Source organism: Acanthopagrus latus, chromosome 11 (assembly GCF_904848185.1).
Source record: "Acanthopagrus latus isolate v.2019 chromosome 11, fAcaLat1.1, whole genome shotgun sequence".
Lineage (NCBI taxonomy): Eukaryota > Metazoa > Chordata > Actinopteri > Spariformes > Sparidae > Acanthopagrus > Acanthopagrus latus.
Genome location: NC_051049.1, coordinates 284710 through 310000, shown reverse-complemented (window position 1 = coordinate 310000; position 25291 = coordinate 284710). Strand labels below are relative to the sequence as shown.

Genomic DNA, 25291 nt, shown 5'->3' with positions numbered 1-25291 from the left:
TATAGCTGCTGCGCAGCGATGGGTCGGGTCCGGGCTATTTTTGGCAAATTTAGGCAATTCTGAGCAACAAACAGGAGAACAGGAAGACAAGACAGTTGACAACAATGTTCATTTTGACCACTTGAGGCTTGAACTCACAACTTTTGGGACCAAAGACTGTCATCTATCGTTCTGGGCTAATTGGCAAGTGGCAATACAACATGACCCTAACCCTAACCCACATGAGAGCAGAATGCAAAATGTTCTCAAAAATTCAGTTTTTGAGATAAAATTCTAAAATTTGCCAAAATTCATCAACCATGACTCCAAAATATTCTCAATTCTTTTTAGGAAGATTTAAAATGTTTTTAGCAAGAATTTGATAGTATATGTTTACAGTCAAACATTTTGATGCACTGTAGGCTTAATTTTTGATAAATCAAAAATCCGAGAAACAAGTTTTGTGGAGGACGGCCTGAAGATGCTCTCTAGCAAGTTTGGTGACAATTGATGAGGAGAGGTTTTAAGTTTTATAGGTTTTGAAAGAAAACTGAGCGATGGAATTCATAATTTGTAATGAGTTTAAGTGGACTAAAGTTTCCGCAGTATTGGGGCTATAGTTTAGGTGAAAGTTTCAAAACTGTAGCATGTACTGCTGATTTTGTAGGTATTTTTAAAGTTTTTAAAATTTAAATGCTTATTGTGCCCCCCCAGGAGGAATATCGACATGTTCTTGGAATTAAGTAAATCTGGCATCGGGCCGGACGTTTCTGTAAAGTTTGGTGAGTTTTCACCCCTTGGGAAGTATGACTTCCTCGGAAGAAAGAAAGAAAGAAAGAATTCCTAGGAATACAATAGGAGCAGCTTAGATGCCCGAACCCTAAAAATATGATTTGAGTCATTTCACAATGTTTTTGTTTACTACATAATTCCATGTGTGTTCATTCATAGTTTTGATGACTTTAGTGAGAAATTGCAATGTAAATAGTCATGAAAATAAAGAAAAACCATTAAATGAGAAGGTGTGTCCAAACTCTTGACTGGTGGTGTATATATGCACTGTACATGTATAACGAGTATGACATCATCCAGGTGATGTCAGCAGTTACAGAGCCACTCAGAAGAGGGATGAGACTCACCTTCCTGATTCCCTGCAGGCAGTCGAGCACTGTGAGGTTGAAGGTGCAATTCCCAAAGGAAGCGTCCCTGTAGAGACAGAGAGAGCTGATCAATACACACCTGATCAACTGTATTGATCTGCAGCTGAACCTGTCACACGCAGGCATGCACACACACACACACACACACACACACACACACACACACACACACACACACACACACACACACACACACACACACACACACACACACACATACACACGCGCCAGGGATGGAAATTAGCACCTGTCAAACGCAGGTGAATTTGTGTGACAGCAGGTGAATTGAATCAGTTTACCAGCCACTGTGGCGGGTTCATTCCAGTTAGATCTGATCCAATTAATCTTACTGATCGGTATCTTGGTTAAGGCATAACAGTGCGCTTTCCACTACCCTAGAGTTAGATTTGGTCAAATTATACATTTCTGATTGGACCAAAGTGTCAATTGGACTTCTGAAGGGCTGGAATTCAAAACTACTAGAACAGCTGTGAGCGTCATTTGGACCGCTGGATTTTAAACTCTATAATCTCTCATGTAAATACCCAGCTGAGTGATGAATGCATTCATTGTGTCATGATATTTAAAAAAACAAAAAACACCAAAATGTACATTTTAACAAGTTTGATTATACATTTACCAATATTCATAACATCTCACATAGTAAACCGTAATTATTGCATATTTACACAAGATTTAAAAAAAAAAACTCAGAACACAAAAAATGTATTTCTAGGTGTTGTACTGTACACATCAATGCTTAAATACAGAAGTGGCTGGTAAAAATGTTCAGTGGCTGGTAGATTTTAGAATTTACCAGCTACAGTGGCAGGTGGACAAAAAAGTACATTTTCATCCCTGATGCACGCACACACACACTCACGCACACCTGCATTTGACAGGTTCAGGTGTGTTGAAGTACAATCATCAGCTGAGAACACCAGTAAGAACTCTGCTGGATGAGAGGACCAGTCTGTAACTGGGACAGCAGAGAGAAAAAAGGGTGCAGATAAATAAAGTTTGGACATCAAACACATAAAACCTGAACACACACCTGTGAACACACACCTGTTCAGAGTTACTTTAAATAACTTCTATAGAAACAGAACAGACTCGTTATCAGACTATAGACTCTACAGTTGTCTGACAGCAGACAGACGATCAAACAGTCAGATATTCAGACGGTCAGTGAACGCCTCATGGCTGTGTGTCATGAAGTGGGCGGGGTCTGCTCATGTTTAATCCATCAGCAGCCTGCAGAGAGCTCCTCCATTCACTGCTGTTATATAACCTGAGGACAACAACAAGGCCTTTATCCTCCACGCACACACCCACAGACACAGACACACACCCACAGACACACACCCACACCCCCACAGAGACCCACAGACACACACACACACACACACACACACACACACACACACACACACACACACACACACACACACAGACCCACAAACATACACTTGTATTCTTCTGTTTTCAGCTGCTGTTGAGTCAAACTGTTTCAGATAAGCGACACAAAAAGCAAACAGAATGTTAAAGTTCTAACTGATATTATAATGTTCCCTCATGGTTCTGCTCTCTGTAACTTGTTGGTGGGGGATCACAGTTAACACATTAGTGTTAAAGATGAGGCTCACATCAGTGTAGAACCAGCAGAATGTGTCAGACCTGGATTCTACACAGACCCTGAACTGAAGCATCAGGTCACATTCACTTACAGGTCCATATGGCCATTTTCATGGTCCTCATCCATTAGTAATTAACCATGTCGGTACCATACGATGTCCCCACCCCTCCACCACCCGACTCATCAGCTGAGTCCATCTGTTACTTCAGAGAGGACCAAAGACTGTCTAACAGCAGAAAACACATCAGCATGGAGGGAGCAGCAATGATAGCATGTTCACACCTGTGTTCAACACTCACCTGAAGGGCAGGTAGGAGGCGTTGGAGCCAGAGATCAGAGCTCTGTAAGCTTCTTCTGGAGTCTTCTTCAGGTAGATCACCTGAGACAGAGCAGAGTGAGAGTTATCTAATGAGTTCAGTCTGTTCTTCCCATGCACGCACACACACGGCTGTGATGAAGAAACAGTCATTTATGGCAGTGGTCTCAAACTGATCCAGTAAAGGGTCGCTGTGGCTGCAGGTTTTCATTCCAACCAAGCAAGAACACACCTGATCCAACTGATCCAACAAATCAACTGTGTGAAGTCAACTCAGTTAATTGATTAAGTCAAGTCAGGTGTGTTCTTGCTTGGTTGGAATGAAAACCTGCAGCCACAGCCGCCCTTTACTGGATCAGGTTGAGACCACTGGTTTAAAGTCTGTAACATTTATTGAAGACATCATATAAAACACGAATGTCTTCAGCGGCAGATTAATGACACACTCAGTAAATGTAAACAACAAAAGTTCATATCTCTATCTCACTGTTATCTGTTATTGTTCCTTATCCCTCAAAGACAGATAATCTGGCTCCTGGTTTGAGATGTAAACAGGAAGTGTGATGCTCCGTGACAGTTTGCAGCCCTCTGCTTAACCCTTTACTCTCTGACCAATAACAATTATGTGTGCTGCTGAAACATGAAGTGATGATATGATGACTCACAGCGTAGCCTCCAATCAGCACAGCAGCATTGGATCTCTTCCTCTGGTCGAAGCTGGTGTAGTGAACGATCCTCTTCCTGGTCAGAGTGAACGACTGCGGAAGAAGAAATGTCACATCACTTCAGGGGGATCGGTCAATGAGCCGATCGGCAGATAATTACCCAACTGTATTGATAAATGGCTGAAACAATCAATCACTTTACACAGGCAGTCCCCCCTCTGTCCTCTGAGTTTAATCCGAGTCTGTTTGGACACTTTAATCCATTTCATGATATTTCATAGATCAAATAATGAACTGATTAACAATCAATAACAGAGATCACACCAAATGCTCAAACTACAGTAACAGAGTCAGACAAAAAAAAAGCTGCAGCATATCCTCACACTGAGCTGTCACACTGTCACCTGTGTGTGTGACAGGTATTTAAAGTAATCACACCCTCATGTAAAGATTCGTGGGTGTGTGTGATGACTCCTCCTGTGAAGTCATCCCTTCTTAACACCACTACACTGTAAAACGTTTATCAAGTCAAAAACAAAGAGGTGGTCTTCATCAGACAGTCATGTGACCAACAGGAAGTGAACCCTCCACCACAGCTCAGCAAGGAAACACACAAAGGGACTCCGCAGTAAAAGCAACTAACTCAGTGGTCAAAACTAATTTTTACTCCAGAGGAACTTCAGAGAGACAACACTTCTTACAGTGTGGAGCTGTTCTCAGACCAGCTCATGGATCTATTATTACTCAAACACTCAAACAGTCAGAAACAAAACTATATTTAATTTAGGATGAAATGATGAAACAACAGCTAGGCAGCCATCTTTGATCTGGGCAGCTGTGGCGCAGAGATAGAGCCAGCGTCTCGTTATCGGAAGGTTGCTGGTTTGATTCCCCTAATCTGAATGTCCTTGGGCAAGATGCTAAACCCCAAACTGGTCCTGATGTGCAGGTCGGCACTTTGCATGGCAACCGCCACCATCAGTGTGTGAATGTCTGAACTACTGTGAGTCACTTTGGACAGAGGAGTCTGATAATGTAAACGTAAATCTGATGTGTGTGTGCCTGTGTTAAATGAGTGACATCACTCAGGTGAGTCAGGCTTACAGATGTGTGTACCAATCAAATATGACCTCTGACTGTTTGCTGCAGGGTCAGGTTGTTCAATGATTGATGGCAGATAAAGCCGTCACACAGCTGTCCCATGATGTTCTGTGCCTCAGGTGTTTCTACCTCGACAGGTACAATGTGCAGTCACCTGTAAGCAGGACGAGCTCATTATGTAAGAGTTAACAAGGCTGATGACAGGGTGTGAATCCAGATCGTCCAGTCAGCCGGTCACCATGACGAATGACAGTTAAACAGAGGAATGTCCTCACCATGGCGACAGAAATAAACACTGAGGACAACAACATTATACAGTGATGTGTGTGTAGTGTTGTGTGTGTGATGTGTGTGTGATGTGTTAGTAGTGATGTGTGTAGTGGCTCAGTGTCTGTGGCTCAGGGGTAGAGGCAGCTTGAACAAGTCAAATTTAGAGTTAGTCTCAGAATTACTTTCAAAAATAACAAAATTTATTGCCATTCACAACTCAAACAATGAAGAATGGAGTGTGTGTTTGTGCGTGTGTGTCGGGGTTATCACAGTTTTTACATTTCATTAGTTTTTATTTTAATTTAGTTTTCAGTTTGTTTTTTATTTCAGTTTAGTTTTACTTAGTTTAATGTGATTAAGAGCTTTAGTTTAGTTTTTATCTGGGAATTAACCCTGGTGTGTGTGTGTGTGTGTATGTGTGTGTGTGTGTGTGTGTGTGTGTGTGTGTTGCTTTGGTACAATTGATGTTCAGCAACGGTGTTCTAAATCCAAAGCAGCTCTGCTTCAACATCGGAGCTGATCTGAAGAAGGTTTGAATGTCGCTTGATTGCGAGACGGCGCAGAGTTCTGGTCGAGCAGAACCGGATGAACTTGGAACAGGAACTTGTGATAAAGGCGTACAGAAGTGTGTGATAGCATGAAGCTAACTGTGTGACACCACTTTCACACCAGGTGTGCCCAGGTTGAGGGTCCTGCAGAGTGTTCACTGTGCTTCAGATTCATTATAAGGCTTTTAACCAAATGAATTCTGGTCGTTCAGAAGTGTAGTGAAGTGTGTGTAGTGAGGTGTGTAGTGTGTGTTACATTCTAATCATTCCTGTTGGGGGAGAGTCAGCAGCAGCAGAAACTCACCTTGAGCTTCTTGTTGAGTTTGCAGCAGTATCGGTACAACATGGCCAGATTCAGAGGACCAAAGTCTGCATAAAAACTGGACACACACGCACGCACGCACACACACACACACACACACACACACACACAGTTCAAACACAGCTGCTCGTTGACTGAGGGCTGAAGTGAAAATGATGAGCAGCAGAGAGTGAAAGTCACTTCAATTCCAGAAATAATTTATCTTATCAAAAATTATTTCATCTGTGACCAAATCCTAAACACTGAACCCAGTCCTGAACCGGGACTGAACACTGAACCCAGTCCTGAACCGGGACTGAACACTGAACCCAGTCCTGAACCGGGACTGAACAATGAACCCAGTCTTGAACCAGGACTTAACACTGATCAAAATGACATCACACTAAATCATCGAAATCAAAGGTGGAATGGAGGATTAAGCCACGCCCCCAGTATCAAGTCCTGCAGGCATAATAGAGAGAAACACAGCTCGTTGTAGAGCAGCAAAGTAACGCTGCCTCCACTCTCCTGGAGCTGCACTTAAAAGACATCTCACAGCTACATGACATCACAGCTACATGACATCACAGCTACATGACATCACAGCTACATGACATCATGGCTGCTGAAACAAGTGACTGTTACATTTATATTGTACTAATAAATGTTAACTTACTTTTCATAGAGGAACTCGTCATCGGTGCAGAAGTAGTGAGTGTTGGCGGTGCTTTTAGGTTTACTGCGTAACGTGGCGAAGTACAGACGCTCTATCTCACACACACACACACACACGCACACACACACACACACGCACACGCGGTTAAATGTGAAAAAAACTGAACACAGATCAGATCGACAGTCTGCTTCCAGCTGATTCTCGTCCTTGTTTGTTCTTTTACTGCTTTATGACATGTTTAATTTTATTTAGCAGAACATTTGGACATCTTACATATTCTTTTATCATGTCAAAGACTTATTGTTTGAATTTTAATGATTGTATTTTATACACTCTCATGAGAGAATAAACCATTTGACATTTGAACACCTCTGAAACAAGAAATGAAGCTGGAAGCAGAAAGAAAGTCAAACTATAAACATGAAATAAAGAGTTCAGTTCAGCAGAAGTTTGTTTTGATTCTCTTGCATTTCTGATTGATCTCGTGAAGGCAGAAAACTAAGCAGTCAGCAGCAGCAGGTCAGAGTTCAGCAGCACACTGACTCAGTACATTTATTTATATTCATGTCTTCACTGGACTGACGCTTCTGTGGCTCCTCAGTAAAAGTTTATCCTTCTTAAGTTTCTGTAGGACGTTGAGCCTTTCCTGTGCTTTTTTAAATAAGGGTGGAGATGTATGATGACCAAGACAGGCTCCAAGTGTTCGCCTGCTCCACCTCAGCTCCACCGATGTAGACAGTTGTGTGTCTGCCTCCTTGCTCTGAACTCAACCACCAGCTCCTTGGTTTAGCTGATGCTGAACAGCAGATTGTTTTCTGTGCATCAGTCTGCAGGATTGTTGATTTCTCCTGGTATGAACTCTCATCATTGTTTGTGTGATTATTCAGACTGTGTTTGTAACATTAAACACTACCGTAATCTATATTATAGAAGTTTATACAAGTTGATATGAGGCTAAGAAACTTGTTCTAAAGTGTGAATGATACTAATAATTCGATTCATTTTACGCAATTGAAGACAAATTCATGTTTGAAACGACTTTTAATGAGTCTTCAACCGTTTGAAAACATTTTAATAAACTATGTTCACCTGACAGCTATGTAATACATGATTTAATAAAGTGGACGTAATAAAATGTACACAAAAAAGTGTATATAATAATAAACTGTATATAATAAAGTGTATATTTTAAAGTGTGTATGAAGTGTATATAATAAAGTGTATATAATAATAAAGTGTACATAATGAAGTGTTCATAATGAAGTGTACGGGTTAGGGTTGGGAGAAACTGGGTAAACTCTTGATAAACAGTTGTTACCTCTGATGAACTGAGCGGCTCCCAGCAGCTCGGTGTCCTCCGCGGTCATCCTGAACAGGGCGGACAGGATCGGGGAGTGTCGGACACCTTCCACCGTCATGGGTCCGACTAATTCCCGGCCTCTCTCACCTCCACCAGCTAGCTCCACAAACTTTTTAAACTGCTAACAGCCCGGTTAGCCGTTAGCAGGCTAGCAGCAGAGCTAGCAGGCAGGGGAGCGGGACTGTTAAAAGTTAAAAACTTTCTCTTCAGTTTCCCATCAGTCCCTGTGGATGGTCTTCGCTCACAGATGACTGTTTTCTACCGTTTCAGTTGTGCGTTTTTCGGATTTATCGCCGGTGAACTCTCCCGGGTTAGCATGTTAGCATGTTAGCACTACAACTGCTTGGCGACGCTTAGAGTCTGAAACTGTGATTACCCAAATCCCTCCTTAAGACACGTTACTATAGCAACGGGAGCCGCTCCCACAGCAACCATAGCCAATCACCAAACAGGACGCACTGTGCTGCCTTCACTGTCCGCTGGGAAACAATAGGAGACAAAGGCCACAGTTCACGTTTTAGACAAGGACTCTCGTTTAAGTGGTTCTGTGTTTTTTCAACTTGTCTTTATACAAGTTATACAAATAAACACAACTGGATGTCTGTGGAAGTTAAACATGATTCCATGTTTACATATGAAGACCCAAAGTCCTGCAAAATGTTCCTTTTTAATCTTGTGTCACCAAAACATATCAGTCCTGTGTAAGATCAATACATGTAATGTTAGTGACTGTGGGGCTCAGTACAAATGTTACTGCAGAAAAGAAAAGAAAAGAAAAGAAAAGAAAAGAAAAGAAAAGAAAACACGGCTGGTCCTCATTGATCAGATTATTTTACCGGATGGAAGTTTCACATTAAGAACTAGATGTCACTCTTTATTTATTTCACTCTGATTTTGTGAAGTTTCTTTCAGAGTCTCAAGTTCATTTCAGAGATTAATAACAACACAATACAAAAATTATCAGTGTCAGTATTATATTATTATATTATATTATATTATATTATATTATATTATATTATATTATATTATATTATATTATATTATATTATATTATATTATATTATATTATATTGTATTATATTATATTATATTACTGAGGCAGTGGGGTGTGGTTGCTGGAGGAGTGGCTCAGCCAGTGATCAGACAACTGGACAGAATCGGGTAATCAGCCAGCTACATAAGCATGTTTGTAACCTGGTTCTTGTCTCTTGGCAGTAGGCTGGGTTCGGGGACAGGGCCGGAGTGGAGACGGGCAGCAGAGACAAGCTTTTCATTCGACCCGTAGCCGTCAGGGCGATGGCTGGTCTTTTCTGTTTGATTCTGTTTTACTTTCATTTCAAGTTTTGCTGTCTGTGCCCAAATAAAAGGACACTTGTTGCAGAAATGCAAACTCTCTGTCCATCCTTGTACAAGCTGTAAACGATGACGCTCACAATTACATCATAATTACATATTACAATTGTGCTCCGGCTCTTTCCTGTATTTTCTCTACATGATATAATTAATTTCATAAACTTGATGAAATTATGAAATTGTTTGTTCCTTGGATTTTTTATGTGATTTATCTGATGATTTGTAAACATTATGAAGGTTGAATAATAATAATAATTCTGACTGAGTAACTTCATGATTCAGATTTGTGAGGAGGACTTTAACACCTGCAGGCTGCAGCTGATGGCTAAGTGTAACATCCTCTCATCACTTTCAGCAGGTGATCAATACAGATAACTGCACCTGTTCCCAGGTGAGTTGAAACCTCCTGACATCCACTGCAGGAGCATGTAAAAACACTGTGACTGGTGTCAGAAACAAGAGAAATAATCTCACCCGACTGGCTGTTTTTAGGACTCGGTGTCAGACTGCAAGTGAAAAAATGGATTAGTCCTTTAATGTCTGCTGCCACACTGATGTCACAGTCTCACCTGCAATCAGAGAGATCCACACACGGTTCGGACCTGGTCCCAATCCAGACCCTGATCCAGACCCCGGCCCCAGCCCCGGCCCCGGTCCCGGTTGGATCCGGGGCCCATCCTGGTGCATCCTCCAGGCCCCGCCATCCGCCATGCTGCAGGGTGGCAAGCAGACTGTGTAGACGCAGCTGGGTTGAGCTGAGGAGGTGTCAGGTGTCGCAGATCAGGTTGCTCCTGGTTCCAGAGGGGACGGAGGTGTGAGTTTACAGCCAGATCATGTTTCAACACATGTTGAGGTCTGAGCTGGACTTCCTGCTGTACTCACTGTACATCAGCTCACCTGCTGCAGGTGACTGAAGCAGGTCAGAGGCACTTCAACACAATGCCACACTGATGACATCACGGAAACAAGATAGGAAGTCAGATCCATCGAGGAAAGTCCACAACTGCTCACCTGTGTCCATCCTGCAGAGAGACACCTGGACACAGACAGACAGGTCCCGTCTCACTGCAGCCTGTTCGAGTAACAAACAAACTACAATACCCACATTTTAACACTCAGCCAGACTAACTGTCAGATTTACTTGTTTCCTCCAGAAAGAAACAGACGATGACTTTGTGAAAGACAGAAAAAGAGAAGGACTTAACTCAACATCATATTCTAGTTTCTTACTCAAATAAAAATCCTGAAGCAGTCTAATAACCTGAAACCATTCATGAACAATAATCTTCGCTCACACATCACAGCTGATTTACTGTCACACCTGTGAAGTCACCTGGTTGTCAGGACGACAGAATCTTAAACTTCTGCACAATAACACAACCACTGGACAATAACATGTTACTCGATATTGTATCAGATCATTTTGTACTATTCTTTTATTAACAGCCTGTGAACAGTACAGGGAAGGTCCCTGAACACCTCACAACACATTCTAACTGTTGATATCTGAGCAGCGTCGGGTCGAACATCTGACTATGGATCAGTTTGTTTTTCTGTGTCAGTGCTCTCAGAGACTGTGTGGCATCCAAACAGTATCAAAATATCAATACTTTAAACTTATGAAGCCATTAAAGGGGCACTACGTAGTTTTGGAGAAGAAACTCAAACTTAGAATTTCAATATCTACAATATTAATTAGGTAATAATAATAAAACATTTTCCATTAGTGAAAATGAAAAAAAAACAACAAAAAAATAAATAAAAAACAGCTGTTCTCAGGGGAAAATAAGGTCCCAGAACACTGATTGATGCTAGAAAAGGTGGCAGGGTCTGCCACATATAAACACACAGTATAAATTGTGTTGTCCTTTAAGGTCAGTGTGTTGACTCAGTTTATTCAGTCGCCTCAGGGCAGTGTGTGAAGCCCTTTCCTTTATGCCCTATACAGATACAACTGTGTCCCACTCCACCACTCTAACATCATTGTAAAATTTGCAGATGACACAACAGTGGTAGGCCTCATCTCTGGCGGTGATGAGACAGCATACAGGGAGGAGGTCCAGAGGCTCGCAGCCTGGTGCTCAGCGAATAACCTCCTGCTGAATGCCAGCACAACAAAGGAGATGGTGATGGACAGGAGGAGGAAGAGAGCTGACCCTGCCCCACTACAGATAGAGGGTGACTGTGTGGAGAGAGTCTCTTCTTCCAGGTTTCTTGGGGTGCATGTGGCGAACAACCTAACGTGGTCCACTAACACGTCAGCGGTAGTCGCCCAGCAGAGGCTACACTTCCTAAGACTGCTGAGGAAATGTGACGTGGTTGTGCACCTGCTGCGTTCCTTCTACCGTTCCACCATAGAGAGTGTGTTGACACACTGCCTCACTATATGGTTCAATCTCCTGCCCTCTAGGAAGCGATACAGGGTGTTGGGGAGCAGGACAAACTGGCTTCAAAGCACCTTCTATCCATGGGCAATCAGACCCCCCCCCCAATCTATCAAGCACTTTGGACAATCATCAGTGTGGGTCACGGGAACATGTGCAATAGACTGTGTGTGTGTGTGTGTGTGTGTGTGTGTGTGTGTGTAGGTGCGTGAGTGAGTGAGTGTGTGCATAGATCGGGTTTGCATATGTAGGTATGTGCAGACATTTTTTTTTCTTTTTTTAGATCTCTTTTTAAATAAACAGGAGGATAAATTGCTCAATCAATTTTGTTGTAACACCTGTAACACCAATGACAAAGAATTCTGATTCTGTCGTGAAAACAAAGAGTTTGATCATTTCAAACCAGCCAACAAGGATCTTCCTCTGCTCATTAACATTTCTTCAGCAGAACTACAGACCGATTTAAAATCATCATATTCAGACCAATCAGGACAGGATCAATAACATAATGATCCTCTGGTCTAATTACTGATAACGTGATCAGTCACACTTGTGTTCAACAAGTCAGTATGTGAACATGACTGTTGGGACACCGTGTCACCATGCAGCAGAACTCAGAACAGGGTCAGTTAGGTTTGTACAAGTTAGACTTGATGGTAGTTAAGTTAAATCATGGTGGTGGTGGAGGTGAGGTGGAGCCACTTGTATACAGCCTGATGTCTAAGACTGTCTAACATACAGTGTGTGGTACAAACTGGAGGCTCTGATGACAGACAGCATACTGGTGCATTATGGGAGATGGAGGATGAATGAACAGAAACTTGGACAAGTGAAAACTGTTTGATTCATTTATTAAAGAAACACCCTGAGAAACTGCAGGGGGGGGGCAGAGTGTGTGTGTGTGTGTGTGTGTGTGTGTGTGTGTATATATATATAGAGTGCTACAGGTGAGGGTTGGTGGCTCCTGATCCTTCACATTCGATGATGAAGGTGACGTTGCTGCTCAGCTCGTCTTCGCACTTTGTTATTGTGAACTTTGCCTGAATAAACAAAGACATTAATATGTTTATATCATAAAACTTCACCAGACAGGTGAGAGACAGACAGGTGAGAGAGAGAAAGACAGACCTGAGTCAGCTGCTCTGCGATGTGAATAGCCGTCTGTGTGTGCAGTGTCACAGCACCGGTTCGAATCCGAGACCTTCCCTTTGCCAGCGCCATGAAGATGATGAGCTGAGGAGGAAGAGGAGGCCAGAGGTCGGTGAGGACGAGGCTGCGACCCGAGTGTGTTCACTTCAGACTAGAGTCTCCAGACGTCCTGCTGCATTCAGCATAGAGACCACGGGACACGACCCCAGTGCTCACTGACGGTCTGACACCAACAAGTCCTCATACACCTCCATTACAACTGAGTCTGTAATACTGGATCTATGGGTCAGTGTGATGTCAGCGTGATGTCAGTATGATGTCAGAAAGTGTGCCCACCTGGTCCTGCAGGAACTCGTCCACGCAGCCATTGTGTCGTATGTTTCTCAGCAACATCTCAGCAGCCTCAATACCGATTTTATCTGCATACACACCTGAGACACACACACACACATCATGACAAAAACAAGATGGCTGCCTCAGTGAGAATCTGTCTACTTTTTTGTTATTTGTTTCTTTGCAAACACACAAATCAATAAATATGCTAAAAATATTTAATATTAACTATAATAAATATTCTAAATGTAACATTAGTTTCTCTGATGTCATCACACCCTCACACAAACTGTCGTTACCTTTCTTCCCCAGAGCTGAACCTGCAAACACACAACCTGTCGACGACTCAGCGATAATTCTGAAACACAGAGGACACAGACCAATCAGTCTCCTCCATTCATGACAGCAGCAGTGATGTCAGCAGGTGGGCGGGGCGTACATGATGCCGTTGCCGCTCCCACAGGCCTTTTCCTTCTCCTGCAGTGCCTGGATGTTGATGTACAGATCTTTGATTTCCTTCCTGATGGTTCGAACAGCAGCAGCCGACATGTCTTTAGCCAGCTGAAAACACAAACACACACACACATACACACACACCATCAATACAACACACACACCATCAATACAACACACACACCATCAATACAACACACACACACACACACACACACCATCAACAAAACAGTGATCCGTCTGACACAGTCACATGATGACGTCTTCTGTTCAGACGTCACAATATTTCATATAAACATTCATATATTTAACACCTTCAGCTGAGCCCTGCTGCTCTGATCAACACCTGAACGATCTGATGTGGACATTAAAAACAGTGACATCAGCCAATCAGATCTCAGCGACACTGTGACATCATTGTGTGTGTGTGTATGTGTGTGTGTGTGTATATATATGTGTGTATATATGTGTGTGTGTGTGTTTCACCTTGAAGGGCAGGACACCGGCGACGAAGGCTCGGCCGTAGATCTTGGTGATGTTTCCTCTCTCCATCATGGTGATGGGCTGCAGCTCCTTGACCGGATTCACCGTAACCAAAACCTCACCTCCACCTTTAGGGTAGTACCCCCTGACACAAACACACACTTACACACTGCTGGGGCACAGTTCAGTTGTACTGTCTTTGCTGACTGTAAATAGGAAACTGACCTCATTCTGATGTCACAGTCAAAATTTACCCCGAACTTCTCCAAAATTGGTTTTAACACCTGAAGAAGAAAACACACACACGTTAACACAAGGCCTACGGCACACACTGTGTGTACTCACTGTGTGCACAGTGGGAATAAAGTGTCTGCACAGGGTACTGCAGAGTGTATATCGTACACACCGCGATGTGTATACCGTGGTGTGTATACCGCAGTGTGTGTACTGAGACCTTGATGGTGTAGTCGATCTGAGGAGCCATCTCTGCATTGGTTCCTCCCTTCAGGCAGAGCTGTGAGGAGGCGTCAGCGAACAGAGCACAGGGCAGAGCGACCTGCAGCAACAGACACACACTCCTGACACACACACACACACACACACACAGGTTACAAACACAGGAGAGACAACAGGAGGTGCAGCATTGATAAGCTGGGATGATATTTATTAATCATTAAGGACACAAAAATCATTGACTTTTTATTACATGTCTCTGAGTGACATCACACACCGTGTCCAGCTGCAGGTGTGTGATGATGTTAACAGCACAGCAGCTTCATGGTTACCATAGTTACCAATAAGCAGCTTGATGCTGCTCCACAACATTCACATTCATAAAGTGGTCATAAGACAATCAAACAAAGTTAATTATGTTTGTCAATAAAATAAATCTTGAGACTGTATTAACTGCTGGGACCTTCAAATTAAAAGTGGATGTCTGATTTTTTTTCACAACATCAAGACAGCCTACAGACACACAGAATCACACACACACACACAGACTCACCCTGCTGTCTGTGTGTCCGCAGTGTGGTTTCCGGACCGGATCTTTCCTGGAGTCAGGCTGATGTCGGTGGAGCCTATGGTGGCTCCCTGCAGACTGCCAGAACACAGATCTGAGACCAGCTGCAGGCCGCTCAGGTGCTGTGGTCTGAACACACACACACACACACACACACTCTTTAATGTTTCATTGTTATTATTGTTATTATTAAAAGTAAGAAGACATCGGAACTCCAGTCAGAAATGGCAGTATTCTTACATGTTTCGAACTGTATGGCAAAGTGACAGAAAACACAATTATGATTAAAGTTGCTTTTCGGATCACATTTCGCCCTCCAGCACCACACTGTATTCACCAGGTTCTTCGTTAAGGGAACCGGTCACATCTGCTCGGAGACGCTACTCGCGTATTTTGTGGAACAAAAACTGAGCACAGAATCAGAACCAGTCTGAAGTTTCGTGTTTAAGTTTCGTGAAACTTTCTGCACATGATGGAAGCAGAGTTTATGTTTCACACGTGTTCAGAGGAAGACGTTTGTCGACATCACAGCCATTTTTAATATGCGATGTTCTTAATGAGGTCTGGTCGGCGGCTCCGGACACTGATTGCGATTCTGTCCAAAGTTTCCCGGCAACAGCATCCAAAGAGGCCGAGAGACTGCGAGCTCACACAGAACCGAGCCGGACTGCTGTGGTGCCGAACAAGTGTCCCAGATTATAATCTAATTACATTTACATTCGTTTTCACAGAATAGGCGGTTTGTTTTTATTGTATTATCGACTCAACTTCAATGAATAGGCTAACGTTAGCCTGGTGCTAGCCGGGAGCTGCCGCCTCACCTGAGCCCCGGTGTGCTCCTGCCGGCTCGGATCTTCATAATTTTGATGGAGGAGCCGCTGATGCAGCTGAGCGCCGCGGACACTCTCAGAATCTGTCCGCCCTGGGAAGAACCGGTACCGGGGGAGAGAACAGACACAGTCAACTCAGCACCGGCTGCTAACCGCTGTTAGCCTTCTGTTAGCATGTTAGCAGTGCCGGTAACAAAGAGCGGCTACTCACTCCCTCCATCACGCTGCCGTCGATCTCCACCGCCGTGGAGTCCATCTTCATCCGACCCACAAACTGTGACTGTGCCTGGGATCAGTGGACCGCAGCTCCGCGTCTCTTCTTCTGGCTCCGGTTCTTCTTCTCTGTGGAACTTCTCTGCGTCAATAGCACGAGGTACCTACAGGAGACCTCCGGTGGATTTCAAAATAAAATAAAAGTAACGTTTACATGAGGATAACGGAACAAGCTGTTAACTTTGTATTTCTCATCTCAGTCTGATTGACTTATTAATCAGTTATAAAAACAAACACAACTCTAAACATGAGCGTTCAATGTGAGTGGTTTGTTAAATCTGTTTTATAAAAACACAAACTATGTTTCAACACAAATCTGATTGAGTTTCATTAAACATTAAATTTTCAGATATAAACCAAGATGTTAAACAGTTTATATAAGTATGACTTTAGTCAGTTTATCTTTTTTATGTTTATGTTTAATATTAAGTGTAACTGGTTATATGTTTGTTCTGAAATTTGCTTAGCGTCGACAAAGATTAACTGGATTATTGATTTTGTCTTTTTCTGAAGGACATTGTTGGTTTTCTCGGGACGACATAAGTCCTTTATTTTGAAGATGATTTCCGGTGATACTCGTGTCTTTGCACGTTTGTTGACGCACCTGGTGGTGGAGTTTTGTCGCCTCCTGCAGGCAGCGTGAAGAACAGCAGGCTACACAGAGTCTGCAGAGTCACTGCAGAGCTGCGGTCCAAATATAGAAGCACGGACGGAACCACCAGTTCTGACTGCGTGATTATTACTAAACATGAACATCACTGACAGCCTCACTAATGTGTTTGTCAGATGAAGTTTGGAGCTGTCTCTACTGTTTCGTTTTGAATGAAAGAAATTTTATTACTGAACACGAAGGTGCTTAAACAAAGAGGTTTAATGACAGTAACAGAGCAACAGTCCACAGCTCACTGAGCTCAAATCAAATGTTCTTCCTTCGAAATACGTCCAAATGTTGACGTCCGTCATCAGTGTTTCAGTGGAGCAGTAAACACGTCAGACACGTTCATGTGGACTGAATCCGTGTTTGTCGTCTCCGCCATCTGCAGCTGCTGTATTTCCCGCTCCGGCCGCTGGGTGGCGGCAGCGTGTCGCCTTACGTCCAATCTGCTAGAGAACAAGACGCCGAGCGGTGATTGGCTGCTGAGAGGGGCGTGCAGTGTGACGTCAGGGCGGTAGCGGCAGCAGAGGGGAAAGATGGCGGCGGTGACCAGAGGCTCCTTCACTGTGTTCAGACGGCTGGTGAGAAAAACTCTTTAGTGTATCTCAGGTTGAATGTTCCAGCTGTGTGTCCGTCACTGTCTGCGGCTGACGTGCAGGTAATGCTGAGTGACGTCATCTCTCGGTCTCCCGGTCAGCTCATTAGCGTAGCCTGTTAGCCGCAGTAACTTCTGCTGCCATGCCAGTCTAGTGCTAATGCTAACAGGAAGAAATAAAAACAGAGCGAACCTGGCCGCTAACTGACTGACAGCCTCTCAGGGTTACCTGTTCACTGCCTAATGACAGGTGTGTTAGCGTGAAGCCTCAGCTAGCTTGGTTAGCATCCTGCAGGAGAATGAGCTGCTGGGTCACAGAGAGCTGAAGGAGTCAGAGTGCAAACAGCTAACAGAATGCTAATAACAGGTGAGGGTACAGTAGAGAACAGGTGAGGGTACAGAGACTGACTGTAACTTCAGTCAGTTCTGGTGGGTCAGAGGTCTCAGAGTCCAGATTGTCCCTGCAGATTCTGAAGCAGCATGAAGTTCTGCTACTTCAGTGAAAGTATAAATGTTACAGTAAAAGTACTGCGATATAGGTGTTGCATGTGAATTCAGCAGCTAATTTAATGTCAATCAATCCTCTGATCAGCTGATTGATCATCAGTTACAAACTGATGTGTGCTGCTCGTTTCATTCATTCACAGCTGCTCACACAAGTTCATTAATGTATGTTGATGATGTAGAATTACATATGATGTCATATATGATGTCATGTATGAGGAGCGCCTGGGGATTCCCCAGTCAGAGTTAGTCATTGTGGCCGGAGAAAGAGAAGTCTGGGGCTCGCTACTGAAGCTGCTGCCCCTGCGATTGGCCCGATTTTGGATAAGCGATTGACGATGGATGGATGGGTCATATATGATGTCACGTATGATGTCAGGTGTCAAGTCCTCTCAGATCAATTAACAAGCAAAACAGAACATTACATCAAATATTGATTAATAAACTGATGCCACAGAAAATCTGAAATAAATCTCTCAGTGTACCCATCTCTCTCTGTCTCTCTGACAGCTGAGTCAGCAGTACCGTCGGCGGTGTTTCCGTCTGCAGACCGTGAGGTGTGTCAGGACTGTGCAGCCGCTGTCCTTCAGCTGTGGCAGAGACCTGCAGGTGTTCAGCAGCAGGATGCTGCACACTGCTGTTGGTGAGTCCAGACCAGCAGGGACCAGGACATGGTTCTTGTCTCTGTAGTGTCTGATGAGTTTAAACCTCCAATCAACAGTCAGTACGTCAATGTCAGCTGCGTTCAGATCCGGTTGGTCCAGTTTCAGGAATCCAGGAAGCAGCTGAGTCTCCAGTTCTGTAGAGGAAACACGACAGTCTTTGTTCAGGTGTTACCATGGCAACCTGCCAGGTCAAAGTTCACCTGGTGTCCAGACTGAATGCAGTGATCTTAACAAAAAGACCGGAAGTCATGATGATGATGATGTCATGATGATGATGTCATGATGTATTTCCCCCTGCAGTGAGTCGAGGACCAATCGTCCAGTTCAAACTGTCAGACATCGGAGAAGGAATCATGGAGGTGACAGTGAAGGAGTGGTAGGTACTGAGTCCACATCCACCCCGAGTCCACATCCACCCCGAGTCCACATCCACACCGAGTCCACATCCACACCGAGTCCACATCCACACCGAGTCCACATCCACACTGAGTCCACATCCACAGTCTGTGCTGTCTCCTGTTTGTCCTCTGATGGACCAGGTGTGTCTGTGTCTCAGGTACGTGAAGGAGGGGGACAAGGTGTCTCAGTTCGACAGTATCTGTGAGGTTCAGAGCGACAAGGCTTCTGTCACCATCACCAGCCGATATGACGGTGTCATCAAAAAACTCTACTATGACGTGGATGCCACAGCCTTAGTGGGCAAACCACTGGTGGACATCGAGACAGAGTCCAGCTCAGGTAAGTCACCGGTTTCAGTGAGGACACAGGTGCTCAGTGTGTCCAGGTGTTCTGGTCTGACTTGTTTGTTGTTCAGAGGTGATCCAGGAGGAGGACGTGGTGGAGACGCCAGCAATGGCTCGAGAAGAACACACCCACCAGGAAATCAAAGGTCACAAGACGCAGGCCACGCCCGCTGTCAGACGTCTCGCCATGGAGAACAATGTGAGTCTGTCCCCAGTTCTCCCAGTCTGTCCCAGTTCTGTCTCCAGTCCTTGCAGTCTGTCCCCAGTGTAACCTGTCACTGTTCTGACTGGTGTCCTCTCAGATTAAGCTCAGTGAGGTGGTGGGGACAGGTAAAGATGGGCGGATCCTGAAGGAGGACATCTTGAACTTCCTGGCAAAGCAGACGGGAGCCATCTTACCTCCGGCCCCTCCTCCAGCCCCGCCCCCTGCGGCTGCTGCTGCTGCCAGGCCTGTGAGCACCGCGTCAGCAGCCAAAGCTCCTCCCACCACACCCAGACCTGCCTTCACTGGGAGAGACGTCACAGAGCCACTCAAAGGTCAGAGGTCATTAATCACCAGAGATGAGTCATGAAGGTCGTCAGATTCAAGTCATTAGAACTGTGACTGTGATGTCAAATACGAAGGTACCTGCAGTTCTCTCTGGGTCTTTCAGGTCCTGTAGATTCTGGTCTTATGGTCTGTGGCTGTTTTTGTCTCCAGGGTTCCACAAAGCAATGGTGAAGACGATGACGGCGGCTCTGAAGATTCCACACTTCGGTTACTGTGACGAGGTGGACCTGACCCGTCTGGTGTCTCTGAGATCTGAACTCAGGTCCATCTCTGAGGCTCGAGGGGTCAAACTGAGCTACATGCCCTTCTTCATCAAGGTCTGATGGACACCTTCACTCTACTGCTGATTGGCTGGATGTTTGGTGTGTGTGTGTTAACGCTGTGCTCTCATTGGTCAGGCTGCATCCCTCGGCCTCCTGCACTTCCCCATCCTCAACTCGTCTCTGGACGAAGGCTGCCAGAACATCACATACAAGGTGACGTCCTTGTTCACATGTTTGTGTTGGTTCTTCTTCTCCAGCGTGTTGACAGATGTTTGTTTGTCCTCCAGGCGTCTCACAACATCGGCCTGGCGATGGACACCAGTCAGGGTCTGCTGGTTCCCAACGTGAAGAACGTCCAGCTGCTCAGTGTGTTTGAGATCGCCCAAGAATTAAACCGCCTGCAGGCGCTTGGAGCGGCCGGACAGCTGGGAACCACCGAGCTGACGGGAGGAACCTTCACCCTGTCCAACATCGGATCAGTGAGTCTGTCAGCAACAAGACAACACAACAACACAACAACATGGCCCCTGACTCTACGGCACCATGTACTTGATGGTCAGCTGGCAGCAGCTCTTCCGTCACACATGCTGCAGAACACCATGACACCGCTGCACAATCCCTTCAGCCTCAAGCAGCTCTGTGAGAGGTTTGATGATTGTACAGTGGTGGAGTCCAGGCAACTGGGTCAGGACCTCGTATTATGTGTGGACGACATCTGATGGCTCAGTGAGGCCGTCTGATGCCAGACTGCTCATATATGAACTGAAGCGGCTGCAGTCAGTTCCTCCCATCACCTTCATGACCGGTACCAGATGAGACGGCCCAGTTTAGTTTACAGCCCAGTTGTGTCCCACAGCTTTCTTGAGTCCGATGACTTAAAGTTCTGCGCTGTAGCAATATTTCTCCTATATGCATTCTGCCACTGCTGGATTTTTAGCGTCAGCTCAAAAGATCAATAACAAGGTTTTAATATCACACAGTGAAAGTACTACACGCTCAGTTATCTTGAGATCGATTATTATTGTCTTTACTGCTATTTTTATCATTTCTAGAAGTCACTGTTTAAGTTGAGTGACTGAAATCCTCGTCATCCTATTAAAAGGCTGCAACAGGCAACTCATGGAAGCCAGACGTGATGCAGATAACAACATTATTGTGAGGCGGCCTAACTTGGGCTGTAATAAACACAGGTACCAAATAAATATCCTTTAGATCCTTTATTAACTATGGCTGATTTTATTGTTAACCCCATGTCGTGAGAGAATTACTGTGCTTGTTGGATTAACGTTACATTCATTAGACCCCAGTTGCTAGCTTGCATTAAAAGTTGTTAGCAGCTAGTGAAGTAAACTTGACAGAGCCGCCTTAAGCCCCTCAGACTTGTCGTCTGCACACCGAAACAAAACGCTGCTCTATGTAAACCACCGGGGTGAAGTTAGTTTCAGGTTGGATGTTCACTCGGGTCCAGGAGGAGGACGGTTAGCTCACCTCCCAGAGCCTCGTGCTGAATCACTGGAGACTGATTTAGGGACTGTCATTAAATTACTTAACATTGATATATTAATACAAAATAACTGCATTTTTTTCCAATATCTTCCATGTCATGTGACCCAGTGAGTCCAAACCAGCAGCAGAGTGTATTAGTAAACTGGACGAATGAGACACACCTACCGTTATTGTATTTTAGTGCTTCCTCTATTTTACATAAATATTAATATGCAGAAATTATGATATATATATTTTTTTTTCAATAGCTTCCATGTCATGTGACTCCAAACCAGCAGTATTTAAAATAAAATAGATTCAACAAATAAGTTTCTGCATTATACCACTTCATTTTTATTTTAAGGCTTATAATAAATATCAAAGAAAATTAAGCTAAAAATTAACACAAATTCTGAACTTTATGTTTCTGCCCAGTTTAAGGCACATTAGTACAATGATCTGTTGAATTTTTTAAAAAAATGTTCCCCCAAAAGTCTCACCAGTAGTCTCTATTTAAAGGGTTATTTGCCCCCGGATCCCCCTACTGTTGCTAGGTTACCTCCTGAGAGCACTGCTGCTACAAAAACATCTCGGAGAAACAGTCTGTCATGTTCTCGTGATGCTTCCTGTGTCTGTCAGCTGGCGGTTAGGGTATGGTTCCAGTTCAGAGCAGAACTTTATGTTTAGAACCAGGGAATTGTGATACCTGGTTCCAGTCTCAGTGACGGACACGGTGGTTCTCCGTTCTCAGCTCTCCCTCCACAGTTCAGTTCTGTGTGTGTTTGTGTGTATTGATGTGTGTATTGATGTCTGTGTGTGTGTGTCTCCATCAGATCGGAGGGACGTACGCTAAGCCCGTCATTCTTCCTCCTGAAGTCGCTATCGGAGCACTGGGAAAAATCCAGGTGGGTCCAAATTGTTCCAGACAAACATGAGACTGTTAGGCTCCTCCTCCTCCTCACTGCTTGCTCCTCACCTCCTCCTTCTCCTCCGTTTTTCTCTCAGATCCTCCCCCGGTTCGACGCCAGCGGTCAGGTGGTCCGCGCTCATATCATGAACGTCAGCTGGTCGGCGGATCATCGCATCATCGACGGAGCCACCATGTGTCGCTTCTCCAACCTGTGGAGGGAGTACCTGGAGAACCCGGCCAGCATGGTGCTGGACCTCAAATAGACAGAGAGCAATATTTCCCATCAGCCCCGGAGAGGACGAGACGCCACACGCTCCTCCCACCATTTTCGCTTCCTCTTTCTGTTTGAGGCCTTCCTGTTCACTGTTTCCTTGTTGCCTTTGAGCAAGATGCTGGGAGGAGGGGGAGGGGTCAGCCTGTCTATCACTCCGTCTCCATGACAACCATGAGAAAACACACACACACACACACACACACACACACACACACACACACACACACACACACACACACACACACACACAGGTGGTTGGTTGGTTTGGTTGTAGGTTTCAACACTAACTTGTTTTAAATGTTTCACAGATCAGTGATCGATAATCATTAGTGATGATTGATTCTCCCTCTCAACAACAACAACCTCTGAAACTAGTCTTTCTTGTGACCCTGGGCTCCAGGGGGCCCTCGGGGGCCTCGTGTGACTGCATCTTGTACTGACCAATAATCTGTCTCATGAATTCATTATAAATAAGACAAATATTTATTTAACCCAATCTGAGATGCAGATGTTCAGCTGTGACTAAATTAATCATAATTATTGATCAGTTTGTCATTGATTATTGATCAATAATCAGTAAGTTTGTATTGATAGACTCCCAAATTCCCTCACACCTGACCTGAATATGTAAATGATGTGGGCGTGGTTGGACAGGTGACCAGGGTCACGTGACCAACAGCAGCTGAATTCTGAATCATGACTGACTGATTGACCGATCTGATCTGATTGATCAGCTGGTGTTTGAGGCATTATTCACATTCATTTAACTCATTAACAACAAAATCATCAATTAATTAAAATATAATAGAAACTAGATCATCAGATTTGTCTTGACTGTAACAAATCAGACGATCAATGATCAGGATCAATTATCAGCCTGAGGGTTAAGAGTTGTCGTCTGCTCTGGATCAGATCTCTTCTCCGGATTATAAATCTTAACTGACAAACATCCAGTCAGACTGAAACCACAGGGTCCAGGTCTGGTTCAGTCTGGTTCCTGCTGGTGTGGAGGAGGTCTGGCTGTAGACCTGGTCCTTGTTCTGGTCTGGTCTCTTGATGTCAGAGTCTGTGCTGTTAGTGGTCACACTGACCTGGGATCAGGTCTTCATGATGCTGATCAGCTGCTTCTCATGAACCTCCGGACCTTTCAGTTCTTCCTCTGGACTTCCAGGTGTCCCGGTGGCTGCTGGGTAAAGAGCACATGGTGTTAGATTCTTGTTACATGACTCTTTGTGTGTTTCCTGCTTTGTGTTTTTGTTTGTAGCGACAGATTTGATGTAAACGTGTAAAAACAGACGCTGGTTTTGTACGAACATGTAGACGTTCTTCTGATGGACGGTTTGAACTGATGAGCTGCTGAGAGACTTTGAATAAAGTTGAAGTGCACAGACTTTAAATCATGTTGATGCTGTTGGTTCTGATACATGTGTCTGTTGAAGTTAATCAGTATGATGACCCTGACCCATCCACACCTCGCTCACCTGCACCTTCACCTCACACACACACACACACACACACACACACTCGTCATCATCAGTTATCCAATCAGCAGGCCTCATGTCTTAACACTGGACTGATACCAGCAGCAAAACATGGTGGCATCACTGAGATGTTCTGACAAAGTCCCCACCAGAACCATCAGAACTGCAAGTCCAGTTCTGTTATTTTGTCTGAACTCTGAAAACATTTGAAAGATGAATCTGAGATGAGATCAGTTTGTATTTCAAGTGTTTAAATCTGGATCTATTGCACAACAATCAATCAGCACCATCTGTAACGGACCAGAATGTTCAGGAACAGAAATGGATCCAAGTGAATAATTGTTAACATTTAGCTGCAGATACAGAGAACCCCCCTCACGTTTCTGTAAACACTGTATTATAACTTTTCATGAGACGACACAGTGTGTACACTAGTCAGTGCAGCTTGTATAACTGTGAATTTACTGTCCCCTCAAAGTAACTCAACACACAGCCATTAATGTCTGAACGGCTGGAAACAACAGTGAGTACACCCCTCAGTGAAAATGTCCAAGTTGGGCCCGATCAGCCATTTTCCCTCCCTGGTGTCATGTGGCTCGTTAGTGTTACAAGGTCTCAGGTGTGAATGGGGAGCAGGTGTGTTAATGTTGGTGTTATCGCTCTCACACTCTCTCATACTGGTCACTGGAAGTTCAACATGGCACCTCATGGCAAAGAACACTGAGGATCTGAAAAAATAATTGTTGCTCCACATAAAGATGGCCTCAGCTGTAAGGCCAACATGAACTGTGACATACTGAGGCAGAACATGATCCCCTCCCCTCAGAAACTGGGCCGCAGGGCAGTATTCCAACATGATAGCGACCCCAAACACA

At 44.4% G+C, this 25291-nt stretch overlaps 3 protein-coding genes across 5 annotated transcripts in view; 1 reads left to right on the top strand and 2 right to left on the bottom strand.

Moving 5' to 3' along the window:
- The window catches only part of cdc14ab (cell division cycle 14Ab), a 33191-nt gene extending 24806 nt beyond the window's left edge, over positions 1 to 8385 (bottom strand). For all 3 annotated transcript variants that reach the window (XM_037114422.1, XM_037114424.1, XM_037114423.1), the window contains exons 1-6: positions 7971 to 8385; positions 6653 to 6743; positions 5980 to 6055; positions 3757 to 3849; positions 3075 to 3154; positions 1119 to 1185 (exon numbers count right to left, since the gene is read on the bottom strand). In XM_037114422.1, the coding sequence (XP_036970317.1) occupies positions 1119 to 1185; positions 3075 to 3154; positions 3757 to 3849; positions 5980 to 6055; positions 6653 to 6743; positions 7971 to 8070 (507 nt within the window). In that variant the 5' untranslated portion in view covers positions 8071 to 8385. The remainder of the gene's footprint in view (positions 1 to 1118; positions 1186 to 3074; positions 3155 to 3756; positions 3850 to 5979; positions 6056 to 6652; positions 6744 to 7970) is intronic.
- A 4198-nt stretch (positions 8386 to 12583) lies between these two features.
- Positions 12584 to 16407, bottom strand: rtca (RNA 3'-terminal phosphate cyclase). The gene is made up of 11 exons (XM_037115073.1): positions 16230 to 16407; positions 16010 to 16110; positions 15174 to 15317; positions 14622 to 14745; positions 14393 to 14451; positions 14171 to 14312; positions 13671 to 13792; positions 13531 to 13589; positions 13235 to 13329; positions 12878 to 12982; positions 12584 to 12789 (listed from the first exon to the last, which is right to left on the bottom strand). The coding sequence occupies exons 1-11, from the start codon at positions 16278 to 16280 to the stop codon at positions 12691 to 12693; spliced, it is 1101 nt and encodes a 366-aa protein (XP_036970968.1). The 5' UTR covers positions 16281 to 16407; the 3' UTR covers positions 12584 to 12690.
- Positions 16408 to 17379: 972 nt separating this feature from the next.
- On the top strand, positions 17380 to 24335 carry dbt (dihydrolipoamide branched chain transacylase E2). The gene is made up of 11 exons (XM_037115072.1): positions 17380 to 17527; positions 18556 to 18688; positions 19011 to 19086; positions 19267 to 19448; positions 19525 to 19652; positions 19756 to 19990; positions 20154 to 20320; positions 20402 to 20479; positions 20554 to 20745; positions 22585 to 22656; positions 22757 to 24335. The coding sequence occupies exons 1-11, from the start codon at positions 17483 to 17485 to the stop codon at positions 22922 to 22924; spliced, it is 1476 nt and encodes a 491-aa protein (XP_036970967.1). The 5' UTR covers positions 17380 to 17482; the 3' UTR covers positions 22925 to 24335.
- The last annotated feature ends 956 nt before the right edge of the window (positions 24336 to 25291 follow it).

Excerpts from the sequence above, each read along its gene's own strand:
- rtca (XM_037115073.1), bottom strand. The coding sequence starts at position 16,280 with ATGAAGATGGACTCCACGGCGGTGGAGATCGACGGCAGCGTGATGGAG. Across the intron at positions 16,111-16,229 it reads ACGGCAGCGTGATGGAGGGA|GGCGGACAGATTCTGAGAGT; the intron begins GTGAGTAGCCGC and ends GGTTCTTCCCAG. Across the intron at positions 13,793-14,170 it reads CCGGTGTCCTGCCCTTCAAG|CTGGCTAAAGACATGTCGGC; the intron begins GTGAAACACACA and ends TTGTGTTTTCAG.
- dbt (XM_037115072.1), top strand. The coding sequence starts at position 17,483 with ATGGCGGCGGTGACCAGAGGCTCCTTCACTGTGTTCAGACGGCTG. Across the intron at positions 19,449-19,524 it reads CGAGACAGAGTCCAGCTCAG|AGGTGATCCAGGAGGAGGAC; the intron begins GTAAGTCACCGG and ends TTTGTTGTTCAG. Across the intron at positions 19,991-20,153 it reads CGTCACAGAGCCACTCAAAG|GGTTCCACAAAGCAATGGTG; the intron begins GTCAGAGGTCAT and ends TTTTGTCTCCAG.